General features: G+C 39.6%; 1 protein-coding gene across 1 annotated transcript in view; it reads right to left on the bottom strand.

Moving 5' to 3' along the window:
• Positions 1 to 19,023, bottom strand: part of zbtb16a (zinc finger and BTB domain containing 16a) — a 138,495-nt gene that overhangs the window by 74,336 nt on the left and 45,136 nt on the right. The window contains exon 3 of the mRNA XM_040032648.1: positions 10,524 to 10,621. Coding sequence (XP_039888582.1) covers positions 10,524 to 10,621 — 98 coding nt within the window. The remainder of the gene's footprint in view (positions 1 to 10,523; positions 10,622 to 19,023) is intronic.

Raw genomic sequence — 19,023 nt, forward strand, 5'->3', positions numbered from 1 at the left:
TTAAATGAAGTTATTATGACTCATTAAAATGCCCACAAGCTTGTGGAAGTCGGCCAATTACGATTTAAATTTAGCCTCCTGCTCTCACAACCTTATCTCCCCCCCACCCCTCGTACAACCAACCTCTCATCACTGCCTCTGCTTTTTTTCCCCCCTCTTCTCTTGTGGGAGTGGGGTGTTTGTAATGCATTTGGGAATCCTTTAAGAGTCCCTTCACTTTCACTCACACACACACACACACACACATCTCAAAAGACCATTACATACATACATACAGGCCTACCACGAACGTGCAAGAAGTCAGGAACTTAACGATCCTTGTGAATAATTTGGCCAAGAATAATTACATATCAAAGACAAAGATAAAAACGAAAATAAAAATCTAACTGGGTTTATATCAACATGTGCAGGCCAGACACACATAGCAGAACCTCGTCCAAATGTGGCAAATACCACTAATTGCTATTCAGAAGTGCACAACTGGACCTTGCCAGTCCCACATATACACACTCTCAAAAACACACTTTTAAGTTTTTACATAACTGAAAGCTTTTCTTGGTCAATTTTGGTTTCACTTGGTCATCCTTTTGTTTTGATTCTACCCGACAAGAAGCTATTGCCACTGCATTTCTCGTTATGCACTGTTCGTAGTGTGGTATGTAGCATTTGTAGGACCAAATTCAAATCACAGAGTAAAAGAATCTGGTTTTTCAAAGAGGAGTTTTACTACTTCTCTACACATTTTATTCTTTTTTTTAATCCCAGTGGACTACATTTTGCATTACTGGGGATTTTAAGAGTATATATATATATATGTATTACTGCATTTTTTATGATGATGACGATGATGATAATGTTAGGCAAGAAGCTTAAAGTGAAGACTTATTGTGTCCAGACAAGTACCACTGAGGATTCAATCAGCTCCGCCACTCTGTCATCCAAATGCCCCAAGACAGTCTGAAGGACCCTTTGCCTAAAAAAAGACACTCTCAGAATACCTGGAAACTAGACTGAGAAATTCCACCTGATCCTGCTTTAGCCCCCTTGAGCAATGCTCACTATTCAGCCAGTAAGAGCTCACCAAACACACATACACACACACACAGACGACCTAATTTAACATCACACTCTGGAGCAAACAAATGTCTGCAGCCTCTGTATCTTCTCCCTCCTTTTGACTTAATGGTGAGCACTGTGCGTGTGTGTGTGCACACATGCATGTATGTGTCGCTCACCACATGTTTGTGTGCATGTGAGTGTGCGCGTGTGCTTGATTTGCATGTGTGTTTATGTGCATTCTACAGTATCATTTGAATTTCCAGGAGAGCAAATTAATTGGCAGCCTTTTGCAATAATTGACTTTTACCACACACACACACACACACACACACACACACACACACACACACACACACACACACACACACACACACACAGACAGACAGAGCACTCACATCTCTCTCTTAGACACATACACACATGCTGCTCGCTGACAACAAAGCTGCTGGGAGGAGGGAGGGATGATGAAGCGAATCCAAAATTCAATCGACTGTGTTCTTGTTTTGAGCAGAAGGCACACAGTGTACTGTACTGTGAGAGGCCATAAAACTCTCACTCTCAACCAAAAAAAAGAAAAGAAGAAAAAAAACAGCCTTTGGTAGACACAGACATTTCAGCAATCACTTACCATCAAAACACTTTGTCTCGCATACAAAAATAAGACTTGGCATCAGAGCGGAATACCAAATCAGGCCCATTAAGGGAGCACAGGGGCACTCGCTACTTAGCAACCAAAAGGATTTAAAGCTGCAATATCCCTGTAATAAAAGGAATAAGATCAAGTCCTCATGTTTTTTCTTCCTGTCTGAAAATAGAGAGGGCTGAAAAGTCAACTTTTAACTTTTTGTCCAACTTTTTTGAATGACGGGCTTTAGGAGTAACCTATACCAGAGCTCTCTGAAGCAACATAATCATTATATTACGGGCTAATACGCTGCAACTGCTTCTTCACTGGTGGTTATTTGTGAGGACACATGAAAACAAATCTGCACAGTACCACTTTACCTTAAGCGAGTATTGTAATTTCAACAACTGCACGTAATTGACTCAAAACCATCTTCTTGCTTTACTTAGAGTTATGAGTTTTTCAAACATTTGCATCACTGTATATAACTGTAAAATGATAGGCAGTTTGAAAAGATATTCATATTTAACTTGTTAGACAAATTACTATTGAGACTTCTTTGGCAGAAAAAACAGCTGTCAAAAGAAGACTGGCAGCCTTTTCCAGTTGCAAATCTGTTTTTACAGTTCTGCTATACAGTTCTGCCAGAATGACAAAATTGGAAGAGAGCTATTTTTTCTGTGGGAAGTTTTTTTTTTTTTTTTTTTTTTGAATGAGTGAAGAGTAAAATAGAAAAACTGAAAAAATATTTTGCAAGTCTAAATATCTAAAGTTGAAATAGCAGCGTAAAAGGTTTGGACTGAACAAACAACACAAGTTATTCTATGCAAAAAAACTAACTAGAGGATAAACATGAGGACAGAATTTCATATCATCAAGTCTGATGCAAAAATGCTCCACATGCCTACATACCACCTATGTTTATACCAGAGCATTAATTATATTGCTTTGCAATATAATTTCCAGCTCTGTTGGAAAACATATCATAATACAAAACATATTATTAGACAGTGAGACACTCATGGAAGTAAGCGATACGGGTAATACCCTGTCAATTGCTTCCAGGAAGACAGCTACAGGTGTCAGGTAAAGCCACGCTGACTAAAATTACATTTAAGGCACTGGCTATTGACTTTAAGGGAGGTTCCAGACACAGAGCTGCCAACCGGCCATGTTGTCAGAAAGGATCATCTCTTACTCTGTTCAGCCAGGCTATTTTTATGATTTATTTCTTTAAACCACTGCCTTTCCAAGAAGCCCAGAGCACAGGTACACCGAGTTCTCACTAAGGATCGCAGCTGCACAGACCAACACATTTTTAATGAAGCCACATTTGCTCGTGACAGTGGTCTAACAAGTTCTCCTTTCACATACTCCACTCCCCTCCCCTGCCCCTGGAAGGGAAATAAAAATACTGACAGCAGCGCCTGATGCTATAGTATTCCAAGTAGACCCCTGTGCTGTGTCACCTTCTGCTTGTCCCCCATGTGCCCTCTCATGTAATATAACCCAGCTGAGATTTCTCCAGCTGCATAATCCCAGTCGTGCTTGGAACAGTAAATCAACAGGTCGGGGGAAGTATTGCAAGAATTGCAGGGGAAGTTTTAAGTTGCACAGGAGTAATGTTATGGCACTACAAAATAAGCTACTGCTGTTTGCTTTGTCTGTCATCTTGTGTTAACCCACCCGAGAAAACAATGTGTGTGTGCATGCATTTGTGTGTGTGCATGCATTTGTGTGTGTGCATGCAGGACAGAACATCAGCTGTGGTAAAAGAAAAATGTACATGCAAAAAGCTCGACACTTTGGGTCATACTTTTGTTTTTTTCCTGAACTACTTCTTTTCCTGCTACTTGCTTTTAATAGCACTTCCCCCCCTGCCACCCCTCCCTCCCTTGTGTCTCCTGTCTCTCTTCTCACTCATGCATACACACACAGTCAGACACATACACATTTAGGAATTTTTGGCCTGGAAGGCAGTCAAGTTTCATTAATTTCTGGGTTTGGGTACAGTACAGTGTGTTCCTGGACTCACATCTGCGAGCGATCATAAATGCTGGAATGCTGGCAGAACATCCAGACCTGCCGGCACAAATATGTCGTCATCACTCTGAGGGAAGAACCGGCACAAAGCCAAAACAGCCGACCAGTTGACTGCCAAACAACCAAACGCCACGGAGATAGAAACACAGACAAAGAGCAATGGGAAAGCAGCCCTCCCGCCTCGCCACATTCATATCCAAATTCTTTGCATTTTTCCTCACCTAAATGTTCTAGACATTTACGTGGGCATCTTACTCCCACACTCAGATTGGGATCGGCTTGGAACAAAGCTTTCAATTTAAGGGAGCCAACTTAAACAGCTGGTCAAGCACAACAGGAAAACTAGTGTTTTGAATAACTCTGCCAGATTTTTCTGCAATGTTAATGCGTACTGTCCTAATCCAATGAGCTGCAGAGCAAGGTATTTAAAACAGACATTTACATGGTTATTCTTTCATCTATTACTTCTGTTTAAAAAAAAAAAAAGCAGTCAAGCATCTGAATAATGCAGTAAATATAGACTTTTTCCAGTTTCATGCAACATCATTCCATTACCACTTGGGCAGCTTCATCATGCGATATCGTCAATTTCCCCACACATTGGCTTTATGTGATAAACACAACACACTGGTTTTGTTTTTCTGCACGCAACCCTAAAAGATCAACCAACAAAAGATAAATTCCCTTCAGGCTGGTTAGAAACACATCTCTAAACAGTAAACCTCACACGGGAAATAACACTGTACTGGCTGTACAGACTGACTAATGCACAAGCCAAACACAAGCATACCAAACTGATGAGGCCAGTGTGAAACACCACACAATGAGAACACATGACCCCAAAATGCCAAGAGATTATCATGTAAAGTTATGTTTCCATCAATAATGCGATGCTCTGAGATAATATGTGTTTGTGGGTAAACTGTAATTAAGCTCGAGAGCGTGATGGGTAAACACCAGCTGTATCAGAACTAGTTTGCTCCATATAAAAAGTTCATTATTTCGTGCTCGTTATTTTGTAGTACTGCAAGAACTCTTACAATCTTGCACAAAGGGCAAACACCAAATACTGTGCTGGTTCATCTCCACAAAGTTTTTGACAGCATGTCAGAAACTAAGTGCATATTGAGCTATTGAATTCACACTAAAACAAAATACTTTCAAGTGTTTTTAATATCATCATTTTGTGCTTAGGTTTCAAAAGTTTCCACTGTTTAAGTAATAAACATCTGTTCCAGTTATAAGAACTAAAACAATATTTATTTTAGTAAGATTATTTTTGAATGTTCTAATGATTTTTATTTAAAAAATAAAAAAAATCACCAAACTTCTCAGCATATCACTTTTGAAGAAGATAGAGGAGTTTCCTGAATTCGTGCCACTTTCAGTTATGTTATAAAAAAAAAGTTATTTCCCCCGTCTTTATAATTAGTGAATGGAGACATTTAAGTGGTTGCTCAAACTGGATTCACCACAGCAACTGGTAAACAACTAAAATAACTGACTCAACTAAACTCCACTGGGAAATCGAGTTCTGCCTGTTCATCTAATGAGCTAACATGAAGAAACACTAGAAATGTTAGCCATGACTCAAACTCTATAGTTCCATTACACTTGCTATTTTCAGTAAATAAATGCTGTGTCCAGATGGTGTACTCATAACAGTCATAACTCATAACAGTCAAAAACAACTGAGTGGTGTCAAGAACAAGACTCAGTTGTTTTTATTTTGGCTACATAAGGGAAGATACTAATTCCAGATAGCTAGCTAACAGTGATACATGTTTTTTCAGGCATTGTGTGGCGCTACTGTTTGATGTTTGTTAGTATTAAATTGTCATCTTTAACACAGAAGCCTTTAAAATGTGTAGTCGGAGGCTGGACAAGTTGTAAATATTTATATAAAGCAGCAGCTGGCGTGTCAATCACAGCCAAATGCAATTATCCCATTTCCAATAAGTGCACAACATACTGTGTTTGATTGGAGACACTGCTCTGTTGGAAGATAACTAGTAAATACATAGTGTACGCTATGTAGTTCTCTTCTATGAAGTACCATAATAGATTCAAGTTGAGAAATGGCGAAAACAAATTTAACCTGAAAGACCTCCATTTTCTGTTAACAAAAAGACTACATACTGTATCGTAATCATGGATAAACATTGATTTAAAGGAAACAGACAGAGGTAACAGGCACTTACAAGAAGTAAACATGCAGCGTGGTTTTCCTGATTCTCTTACTAGCAAGAAACATATTACTGATACCATCTCTCCATTCATACATCTTCACATTGTGCCCTTTAGCAAAACACTTCACAGACAGCTACTGGTTAAATAAAGATGGATTTTTTTTTTACGATGTGCATCAAGTCTTTCTTCCCCTCTCATACACATACTCGGCCGGCTAATCCAGGAGCTCTCTACTATGTACACATAACATAAAGTGAAGATTAAGTCTCTTAAGCTATAAAGGCAGTGAGATGAAAAGTTGGTGGTAACAGAGATGACAATATGGGTGCTCAGGAAGAGTCTTTTTGGTAATCTTAATATACTGCAATCTCACTTGGAAAACAAACTGTGAATCATATCAGTCTGGTCTGGTCTTGGTTGGTGTGTGACAATACTCACACATGCACATGCGCACACAACTGGGTGCTGTCTGAAAGCCAGACTATTTTTGACATGGTTGAAACAATGCAATGCATTTTCACTGTCTTGTTTTTTTGTTTTTTTTGTTTTTTTGAGGGGTAATTAGTAGAAACGATACCATTTTTAAATGGGCTTACCTGTTTAAAGAAACTGCTGTGCATCACTGTATTGCATTTTCTCCACTACTACTGATGCTGATACTTTCTTTTAATGTAACATAATTTATAAGAAATACATAAATCAAATGTAAAAGCTAATTACTTTAACTGTGTAGTAAAATCAACCAGTTATCAATGAAAAAAAAAAGTAAACTGAATGTATTAAAAATAAAGAAAAATAATTTTAATCTTAAAAGTGGAACAATCACTGAAACCAGAAATGGGCAGCTGATGAATGAAATGATGAATCTGCTTTTGACTAATTGCACATTTTCGTTAATGGGACACAGTAGATTTGGATATATGTGAGTAAATGTAGGTTAAATAAGTAAACCTTTGTTCGGTATTTGGTTTTTTAAGAGACCACTGAGACTGAGTCCAAGAATCTCAGGCTCAATGGGGGGGGGGACTGGGGGCAGCATATGAGATGACAGATTTAATACATTGATGGTCTATTGATGAACTAATTTACTGCAAAAGTTCAGCAGTACTTTTAAGTTGAGGCATTGATACTATAAAAGGTGCTGCTACAATTTCATGAACAATAACATTATGGTCCTTTAAATGCGCCCAAAAGTGGCTGAGTCAGAGTTCCCCACCCTGTTCAAGCCTCCATCTGCAGGCCTTGGCTCAGCAAAGGCTGTCAAACAGTAAACGTCAGGCCGAGATTAGAAAAAAGGAAAAAAAGAAAAGAAAACAACAACGTGGAACGGACTGAGACAGAACAAGACGAGAAGAAAAAAATAAATAGCTGGCACAAGGTAGACTGTACATACTGTACCCTCAGTGGTGGCAGGCAGCCCAGAATGGCGAGCTGCCAAGTCCTCCGTACAACAAGCACAGAGAGACAGACAGACGGGCAGATAGACAGGCAGAGAGTGAGAGACAGAGTGGAAAGCAGAGGGGAGGGAGGAGGCGGCAGCAGCAGCAGCAATGTCTGAAATGCTCCACATCCACGACACGCTGTGCATCCCAAAAAGCCTCTCCACTCTCTTGCTTCATCTCCCTGATATTCTGCCTTTTATGAAGCGAGCTGAAGGATGATGGCGGCAGCGGTGGAGGAGGAGGAGGAAGGGTGGAGGGGCTGAGGTTAAGGGTTTTGGGACTTTGTAAAGTGTCATCATTACAGAGAAACACGACCAAAAAAAAATCCAGACGTGGTGTCAGACCGAGAAAAAGCCTTGAAAGTCAAACGGTGGAGGCGGAGGTGTAGGAGAAAAAAAAAAAACTGAAAAAGTGCAAAAAATAAAAAAAGACAACAAAAACTATCAAAGAAGCTTTGCCTCAGCGCTGTCTCTTCCCTAACCGTCGCCCGTCTCGACAGAAGCGCTCGTCTTGCCTTTTACGCCAGACCAAAGCGGCTATGAATCAACACTGATGTGTGTAACAGTACAGGTTGATGTCGTGCGTCAAGGCTGCCTCGCATGGAAAGAGGAAAAAAGAGAAAGAAAGAAGAAGAAAAAAAAGTTTGTGCACTTGCTGCCACAGTTGCTAAAAATACACTGCCCATATCTTCCGCTCAGTTGCCATTTTCAAGGTGGAGTGTGTGGTTCTTCCTAGAGTTTTCAGTCATCTCTCTCGCTCTTTTTTTCCATTTGATCTCCTATCAGCAGAGTTTTCACCTCATGATAATGGGTACAAATTGTGAGTTTTTATTAACCTGTTGATAAAACTGCTTTCTGTTGGAAATCTATTCAAATATTACTTCAGCGTCTACAAAACAACCCGTTAGAAGACTTTATTTATACTCTGCTACTTTCTTCTAATTAAGAAAAAGATTCCTTTTTAAACAAGAGGCCCTGCTTTATTCAAGAAGTAATTATGATCATAAAATCTCAAACACACATCTATCTCTCACTCTTTTTCTCCGTTTCTGTCAGCGTGGTTGTTAGTGATAAAGGTGGCGCTAAGTAGAAAATTCAGCGTGTCCCGTTATAAACGGAGTTCTGGACAAATGGCTCCATCCTTGGGCCAACATTAACACAAATTTGGGGTTTTGTGTATGTGTGCAGGAGGTGTTGCCTCATGAGGTTCCATGGCTTTTACAGTGTCTCAATAAACCATCTGCACTTAGGGCCTTAGCAGTGGGGAACTCTTTGCTGCCTATAAAAGACGGTTCATTCCATTAAAGCAGTAGGCTCAGAGCACCCAGACTGCTAGGGTGTGGGTGTGTGTGTGTATGTGTGCAAGTGGGTGGGTGTAATAGTGTCAGACTCCACCAATCAATGTGTCCACTGTTCTGACTTGTACTACCTTTCAGACCTCTAATGTCACAGAGGTGTAGGATGACAGGATGATGATGTGCAGGCACCTTTTGGGTTAAGTTTCCCAGAGCTGCTCAGCTTGAAGAGTCATTTAATCCACAAATCACTGCAACTAGGTTATGCTCCACATTCACATGTTCAATATAGAATATTTATAGTAGGACAAAGCAAATGTAAGTCAACTTTTCCCTCTATTCCAATTTCAGGCAGCAGCAACTTCAGTACTGGAGTCTATTGTAAATGCTTAAATGTAAAAATCAGCTTGCAACAAATATATTCTGCACAGTGCATTTATGGTCTATAGTGACAAATCAGTCTTTGTATCTGTTAACAGATGCTAGCATGATTATGAGAACTTAAGAGTATGAAGTTTAAAGCTAAAATGCATGTTTAGCCCATTAGGTCATATGTATTTTTGTATCACTGATCACACTGAAAGCCTGTTACAGTGTATTTGGATTCTATTAGTCCTAATTAACTATCACTAACTATAATAACTACAACACCACCTACTTTCAGGAACATAAAACAGTTTTATGAGTTAACTCCAAGGCTCTAACTACTATGTATGACAGTGAGGTGGTGTCACTGGGAGAAATACATAATAAAGGAAGTAAACGCAGAGGAGGGGGGGGGGAGCCAAACTAACTAACTACGTTTAGTCACATGTCAAGCTTGTGGTTCCTAAATATTTGTCCTCTAACCTTTCTTACAGTATTGTTCTGGTATTTTTTACTACTGATTTGGTGACGTCTGTAGCGGATGAAAGTACCTCAGGTCAAAAAATTATGGAGCAGCAAAACAAACTACTGTCATTTTATTAAAGAAGTCAGACACTAATTGGCCTTTTTCTATCACCCTGTGAGCAACTGAGATCTGATTTAATGCTGCACATGGCACGAGTCTGCAAACAGCAGGGCACAGTCAGAGGAGTTGGTTACCTCGTTGAGAAGTTGGTGGAGTACAGCCTGTCGCCTGCAGCTCCTTATCTAACGGCTCGCTGTGGCTGCTCATTCTTGTTCTATTACTTTGCAGCTTTTGATGCACCGAAAATGGTGAAAATGATCATTGTCTCGTTTTGTTTGTAGCGGTAAGTGCCAAGGTGACTGACAAGTTGCACTTTCTGTGCGTACTTAAAAACCCCCAACTCATTTCAGAGCTTTTAACCTGGAAATACTTCACATGAATTAACATGGCATGCTTCATCAGCAGGTGATACACTTTACCAACATTTTGCTACCTTACTCAGTCACAATGACTAAATAAGTTTGCCACTTGAGCAGCTTATCCAAAATTTATTTGACAGAGATTTTGACTCCTCATCTTAACACCATTGTATTGCCAAGTCAACTACTTTTTTTACACACATATTACATAATTACATTCATTATGCAAAATATATTTCAATGAATTAAAGAATACTCTGGTTTCTATGAAAGGCATCACCAGATATATTAAAAATGTATAATTTTCAATGCATGGATCCAAACATATGAAACATTTCAGGCCCAGGCTCCGTGGGTTATCAGTGGGGTTCCAAATGACTACTTTTCACTTAATTTGGAGTCATAGTTTGAATTTTCGGACAGCAGTAAAATCAGCCAGTAGCGCTTTTCTGTACAGAGTGGCAGCAATGAATGCTCTTTTCTTTAAAGACTGTTACTGCTAGCTCAACAGTGATCACAGCGAGGGGTTGTGGTTTTGGGGTTAGTTTGATTTCCTTACCTGAATGAGACAGCAAATGCATTCGTAGACGGAGGCTGTCCAGGAAGCTCTTCCCACACAGCTCACAGCTGTAGGTCTTCATTCCACTGTGCATCTTTCTGTTGACAAAGAGCAAAAAGAAATATTTTACTATCATTCAGTGAGACCAGCCAGCGCTTAATGTACCACCGATAGACGTTTGTGTCTCTAACAAAGCGGCTTTTTACAGCTCATAACTAAAGACTTCCAGAACAGAGAAAGTTTGGCCTTGTGCATTTTGAGAGAATATGTCACACTCCATCAGTCTTAACATCAGCACATAACAGTAACCATGAGTGTAACAAGTCATCCATCTACCACACATATTCTTCTGCAGGGACCAGTAGACCATGACTTGCCGCTGTAAATCACAAGGTGCTATTCAAGCAGAGGCGGCATTATCAGCTACCTACATCTAGAGCGCTGCAGAGGGATACGATGCTGTAAAGTGAAATAGACTAAAATAAATAGTGAAACAGAAACACGCAAAACCTCTACTTACTGTTACGAACCATTTATGGAACAGTTTTTGATGACTGCTCTCAGAGCTATGAGCTGTTGCGTAGCTTGAAGCCAAATCAGATTTGCAATAAATTGTCTATTTCCAAATGGACAGTCATTAAGCTGTAACGTAGTTTAAGCACACAAGGTCAGACAAGACTAAGGGTCAATATTTGATTATGAAGTAAAGGCCTTGAAGGTTAGCTAAGTAAATAACATCTGACAACAGAAAAGTCTAGTCTTACGGCTCTCTCTGTTCCTCAAATCCTCAAAGACCCCACGGCTCAGTACAAAGCATATTATTCTTGAGAGATATCTGAAAGTGCTCTAAAGCAATTAAAGTGACACGAATTGCCAAACAACTGCCACAGTGCCTTAAGCATCTTGAGAACTTCAAATACCTAGCCTTGAGAGAGGTACACAAAGCCACAGACACACCCATGATTGTAATGATTGTCAAGTTTGTGCTGTTTCTGATTTGGCACGTTTAGTCTTCTACAACTGTTGCTCTTTCATACAACACAGCTCCAAAAACGAAGCATTACTTTTTTGATGGTAATACTAGATTGTGGGGGAGAAAAAAAAAGTGACAGGTTGTGAAAAAGCCTTTAGCTGAAAAAAAAAAAAATCATACCAAAATAAAGTGCACAGGAAAAAGACATGATTCTATACTCAGGTGAGTGTATGCTTCAAGCAGGCAAAAAAAGACAACATCAAATACAGCTCACGCTCTCCACTGACTAGTCAGGTGGCAAAAAGTGATCAGCCAAGTGCATTCTTGGGGAAACAATGCCCTTGATGAGAGTTCTGCTCAACTTGGGTGAGATGACAGCCATCCATCTTAGCGGCTCAACAAAGCTACAGAGGAGGAGGTGGTGCCACTTTCCCAAAACATGACTGATTGATGTCAGATGTCGAATGCAAATTGATTTACAGCTCTCTTTTGTGCCTCGAGAGGGAAAGGAAGAGACAAAGCGAGGATTGAGACCAGGACAGACAGAAAGAGATTATAGCGTGTGCTATGGCAATGGCTTTGGGAGTTATTAAGCTATCAAGTCTAGTATGACTTCACTTACAATTAATTGCTGCAAAATATCCTCCAAACCTGACACGAGTAGGGTAAAAACCAGAGAAGTATGAAATTAAAGAGAGGTTAGAAGTTGTGAAGAGACCCTGGAAATCAAGGGCAGAATGACAGCCCTTTGGCATGCAGTCAGCAATTAAAAGGTCCTCTAAATGCTAACTGCCCCCAAAAGGGAAGAGGACACTTAAAAACAACAAAATAGGAGAAACAAAGTGTCATAGAGTGTTACATATCGTTAAAGGGCAATAATGCTCCAGATACCGATGTTATATTTAGCAGCTGCACATCATAAGAGTAGCATAAAACAAACATCTTAATCTAATTTGAAAAACTTGGCAAACAGGCATGACAACATGGCATCAAAATGACATCAGGATGTTGTTTTGTTGCACAAATATTTGAAAAACTCTAAAGCAATTGCTCAAACTCCAAATTGCTCAAGTGCAGTAGAGCTGCATTGTATTCAGTTCTATTGAGGAAACCGCCAATGGACAAACTGTCAACTCTTTTTCTCCGCTTCTATAATAGAGTTCCTCTGTGACTGGTTTCAAAACAGTAACCCTTAAAAATGACCTTTTCTTTTACTCGAGGGCATCAAAGACTAGCGTTTATTCCTATTGTTTTAGAAATATTAAAAACAAAATTTACAATTTTAAAAACTGAAAAAATATTTGACAAAAGACCAACTGGAAAAAGCTATGGAAAAGGGTTTTTCTTTCCTGTAAGAGTCATATGCGATGTACTCACACGCTCTCAATCAGATAAGGAGAAAACACACGTACGTGGTAAGCCACAACATACACAGAGGACAAAGCCTTTCAAAGGCCTTTTGTGTCCCTCCTCAATCTGGCCATTGTGCCCCCCAGACAGAGCACTGAAACGGTATGGATGGACTTATTAAGGGCACTCAAAGCGGAACCAATGCCATGTATTTTCACCGTAAATGTAGCATTGATGAGCAAAGGGTGGTGTGCACTGTAGCTGGGGCTGTGTTAACTTTAACTGCAATGGGTAGCACTACCTACTGAAAAAGCACATTACTTGATGTTCAACAGAATGGCAACAGCACCTGTTAAAGTGATTCTGTGTGTTAAAGGGAAGGGTTGGGAATTTTAGAAGACCGCCTTTTTAAAAACGCATTTGTTTTGGCAAAAACTGCAGATTCTCTACAGGCCACTTGAAGCTAACTGAAATGTTTAAAGGCCCAACTAGACAGCAGATAAAAGAATATTTACAGGCTCGAAAAATGAATTTGTCCTATTTCTCTCTTCATAACAGTTTGCATGGTGGATGATTTTTTTAGATGATTTTTTTTAGAACTCACTTTATTAAGGCTTAAGTGTAGAGACATGAACACTGACAGGTGAATGGCAACACAGGAAGCTGTAGCTGACAGCTGTCTGCTAGCCGTCTGCTTCTTGTTCTCTAAACTGTCTAACGGAACTGGACCTCTCAGCCATGTTTTGGTGTATTAGCAGTTATGTAAGACACAGTGTAGCTTAATCTGGTTGATTGTGCTAGCTGCTGGTCTGAATCTGTGCTCCAGTTTTGGTCAGTGAAATACTCGTATTTCAAGCCGACGGCTAGGTTTTCTTGTGGACATTCCAGGCTACAGTTGCCTAGGTGAAACCTCTAATATGTTTACTCCCAGGTCATATGTCAATAATTGGTATTCTTCACTCTCATTGGTAGGCACTTCAGTTGCTTGCCTGGAAGTTGAGAAAAGTTTACCTGAGGTCCTACCCACTTCCTGTTGCCAGCAGTTAGTGCTCACAGTTACTTGAAGTCACGGAAGGTCATTCACTTTCTATGTTCTCTATTTGCCACGTCACTACAAATTGCTTCCACCGTGGACGTAACTTTATTGTTCTACTCTCTGATCCAAATACGGTCACCTCGGGCTCCGGCAGCGGTAAAAATTCAAACTGCTGATGACTTCCACAAGCTAACCTGATGCAGTATAAGCAGCTTTATCTGTACAGCTGCCATAATTAAGCCAGCACATGACTCATTAATTGGTGTGTTAGTTTAGTTCATCTAGGAGTCCACTTGGATCCTAGTGGCAAAAACTCCGTCATCAGTGAGCGCAAGGCTCTCTGCTTTTTCTTGTCACTTGGTGGACTGGTCCATGGGGACACGGGGACTACAACGCACCTCAATGCATGCGCCCTTTGGGAGGATTTCAAAGACGTATAACGGGAACGACTACTCATCCATGTCGTCGGCAGATGTCTTTATCTGTATCAGAGTATAATCCATGTGTAACGTTGTTTCAGTCTATCCACCTTGACTGGATACCATGATTATAATAATAATAATAATAATAATAATAATGGATGGGATTTATATAGCGCTTTTCAAGGCACCCAAAGCGCTTTACAATGCCACTATTCATTCACTCTCGCATTCACACACTGGTGGAGGCAAGCTACGGTTGTAGCCACAGCTGCCCTGGGGCAGACTGACAGAAGCGAGGCTGCCATATTGCGCCATCGGCCAATACCAGTAGGCGGTAGGGTAAAGTGTCTTGCCCAAGGACACAACGACCAGGACAGAGAGCCCGGAGATCGAACCGGCGACCTTCCGGTTACAGATACGCTTCCCAACCCCCTGAGCCATGGTCGCCCGTGATGATGATCATAAAGAAAGGTTTACCCTTTATATACACGAGACAGGGTGAAAAAAAATACCTTTATGAAGATGAATGTTGTGATTAGCTTGTCTAATAACAGCAAGTATTTATGAACCCTACTTCTTTGGGGACAGTGCAGTACAGCAGAATAGTATGCATCATTAGAAAACAGTTAGTACTTAAGGCATACTTTATATGCCTTGAAATGCTCCGTGTGCTTAAGTAGAGCTGATAATGGCTATTCAGTAATTCTGTTTCACACACTTCAGTGCTTTAACAAGGTTTAATGGTATGCATAAGGATACTAAAATATTGTCTCAGCTTAGTGATTTACTTGAGATAGACCCCCTCTGTGCACACCCTTTCTCAAATCCCATCGTAACTGTCTGCTTTCATGTTGTGCTACTGAAATAGATGATGAGGTGTGTGCGTGTCTAAACGAGGGTGTGTGGTGGGTGGCAGTCCAGGGAGGGAGGGTGATTTGAAACAGACTGACTGTACCCATTAAGGAAGTTCACATAAAACTCTCTCAGGCCATTTACTCAGTTAATAATCGACTTTGTCCAACAGTCACTTTTGACAACGGCAATAAATTTTAAATTTATGTCAACAAAACATATGCTGATCACCTCGTGCAGAGTGCTTCCTCATAAAAAGCAGCCCAACCAAGGGCTGTTTCACTTCATGTGTGTATGTTTGAAACGTGAGTCGATTACAGGCCTGTGTTATTGAGCCGTAACAGCTTGCCTTATGTAGTTTCTGAGCTCTCCTTTCCTATTTTGCCGCCAGTCTTGGCTGGCCATATATCATAACTTGCGCTGTAAAGACCCAAGCTTTCCACCTGCTATCTGCTTGTAACAGATTTTAAAAGTCAAAATAAGGTGACACACTATTAATACACACAAGATACTAATACTATACTCCATGGTTCTTTGATGGCTTTGGGTCATCCAGATTTCATACAATTGAGCTTTGACAGAGGCAGCAGAACTACTGCCAAACCCTGTTAAATCAAATGACTCTGCTTGAAACTCATGCTGATATCCTCTCAAGCTCAGATAACCATTTTATATCACCACATTCAAACTATTCTACAAAAAAAAAAAAAGAAAAGAAGAGGAGAGAAGCAGAACCATGCTTGATGACTTGCACTTATTTATCATTGCTCGTCTGAAATCTATTTCTCCCTCGGCAGCCTTAAGTGTTGTTCTCGATCCTCGTACATCCTTTCATCTTTTATTTTTCCATTTTTTTCTTCCACCCTCCATTCCTAAAGGGAGCCATAAAACACCCGAAAATGATGTTTGTAAATAAAAGCTTTGCAGGAAAAAAAATGGGGGTGTTAAGATGGAAAGAAGAAAGCACTAAAAGATAAAGGGAGGCAACTGATAGGAGGTGGTAAATTGAGGAAGGGCTGTGCAGTGTGTCTGTGGCTGTTTGTTCATTAGTTCTGAGGGTCAGAAGAAAAAGAACTGATAATTGGGAAAAAGGAAGGCCAATGAATAGAGCTCGGACTTAAATACCAGAGGGATCTCATGTGGGCATCTGAGACATTTGTTGATGATTAAGGGAAAAAAAATAGAGTTGCGAATCCCATTTATCTCATGTGTTAGCTTAAAACACAAACAAAATGGAACCCATTCTTTTTGTAAAGTGTTTTCATTCCTTTCCACCTTCTGTTTTCTTTTTTCTTAAAGCAGCACTAATCAATATCATCATAAGTAAGAATGGATCAAAGCAGTGAAAAAGAATCACTCTTAACAATCCTGCAGACAATCATCGTCTGACTTTACAATCCTCTTCGCGTTATGCATGCTTGACGTCACCGTTTTATTATAGCAGGTGGTAAACGCCACTTAACCACACCAGGCAGCTGTTTTCAATGGAAATGCTTCAAAATACCAAATGTAAACTGCATGTCTGGCACCAAAATGACAAAGTTTGCCAATATGTGGAGGAAACAATTGTGGTAAACATTGAGCAAGAAAAGTCTTTTTCTCTGGGTTAAGCAGAGACAAAACAGATTAAAACGCAGGTTAGTTTGACGTCATCATGTATTTATAGTACTTTTTATTTATTGTAAACACAACCTGCTCATTTGCAGAACCTTCAAAGCCTAACAGGAGTCTACAGGTTGTAGTTTGGGAATCAGCGGGTCAGATAAAACTGAATGCTCTCCGCTACAGAAATCGGTTAGCAGATTGGAAGCATTTTTTTCCTACTATACTATTCAAAATACAGATACATCTGAAAAGCTACCATAACCTTAGCAACATAAAACAGCACTTCTCTTCTTTTCCAAATACATTCTCCAGAAATCTCACCATCATAATTAAAATAGCAACAACATTTCTTAGGTGGCAAATCATGTCATATTTGACAAAGCAACAAGAACTAGAAAACAAATCCCATCCCCCCGTTTCTGTGAAACAAAGACAATCAAGGGACGAGCAGAAAAAAAGAATGGAAAATTTGGAAAAAAACAAAGCAAAACATCCTCATCACAGGATGTTCTAGGATTACTATGAGAGACTCTATTACTCGCAAAAAGTACCAATTATCCTCAACATTCACAACTTCTTTGACATTCCTGAACTTTCAAAATTATCCAAAGCACAGCCTGACATACCAGACCAACCCAAACTTCAGAAGAAATTCCATCTCTTCATTGCCCAACAAGAAATCTCTCGGTTTGATGGCTATCCACTGGAATTCTTTAAACGCTTCTGGCAATTCATCTCTCCCTTATTCAACATAATGGTCAAAGGAATCAAATTATCAGGACTCACACCCGCGCACATAAACACACGGCTCTTATTACACTATTACCAATGACCGACAAAGACCTCACTTCCAGCTACAGACCATTAAGTCTTACCAACTATGACCTAAAAATAATCAGTAAAACACCAGCTAATAGATTAGAGACAGTTATATCTTCATTAACTCACTCAGACCAAACAGGCTTTATTAAACGTAGACCACCAACACGCGCCGCCTGTTAATCTCAGAGACCACTTCAAAACCATAACGGCACCGAATGCACAAAAAGCTTTTGATAAAGTTAAGACTTTCCTCTTTGCGATCCCAAGGACATTTTGGTTTGAGCGCTGGTTCCTTCATTGGATCAAACCTCTTTACCGCTCACACTCTGCACCAGTTGTAACTAATACCCGGACCTCTCGAAGAAGACGTTAGAGTGAGGTACAAGACAAGGTCGTCCACTTTGCTATTTTAACTGAGCCCTTCACAGCAGGTATTCAACAAAACACGCACAAATAGGGCACTTTCATCATGAAATCAGTTTATATGCAGATTATATTTATTCAAATTCTCCAATGGCCCTTCCACAAGTTTTTAACCTAGTATCCATAATGATAAAATTAATGAATCAGGCCAAATCTAAATGTCTACCACACTGTGACGAAGGGATAAACCACATGTTTCCTTCTAGCTGTCAGGATGATTGCCTCTAAACTATTCACCAGTTCTCAAAATCTTAGAATCCGATCTCAATAACTGGAAGAACTCATTATTTGGAAGGAAAACAGCAATAAAATTGTCCATATTCACTAAAATAATTTTAAAAATAATTCTCTTCTACTCATTATAACAAAATTTTACTGGAAACATAAGAAAGTAAAAAAAATTAAGGAATCTACTTTACAGAAACCAAAAGAGTGTGGAGACCTAGCTCTCAGACACAAATACCTAGCAAATGATCTCAAATACATACATGTTTGCAGGAGTCAATTAAACACAACAACTGCTTTAAAAACCATGTAGAACCATGATAGCTTAGTGAAAAACAAACCGCCGGGCTCACAATGTCTTGTAAAAAATAAAAAACAAATAAAATTACGCCATTTTGGCATAACCAAAAATAGACCCCTTATATTCCACTCATGGAAAAAAGCAAGAATCACTCACTTGGAACATTCATAAGGGTATGAAAACACTAAAACAGTCAGTGACATTGGTAATAGCAGGTTTTTTTTCCTATTATAATATTCAAATCTGAAAAAAACAGTTTAAAAGGAAAAATCAAAATTTCAGCCAACCCTTCAACAACCTCCACTGATTACTGAACTCAAACCCATATTCACTTGGAAAAGATAATTCTCAAAATTATATAAACTTCTACTAAAAGCTGAATATATTCCTCCACAAAAGCTTCAAGACTGGGAAAAAGACCTGCCAGTTTCAACAGCAATCAGTGGACACGACACATTCTTTCAAAAGTCATTCAATACAAAACTACACAA

This window comes from Simochromis diagramma, unplaced genomic scaffold, assembly GCF_900408965.1.
Source record: "Simochromis diagramma unplaced genomic scaffold, fSimDia1.1 OVJJ01000216.1, whole genome shotgun sequence".
In the NCBI taxonomy this organism is placed as follows: Eukaryota; Metazoa; Chordata; class Actinopteri; order Cichliformes; family Cichlidae; genus Simochromis; species Simochromis diagramma.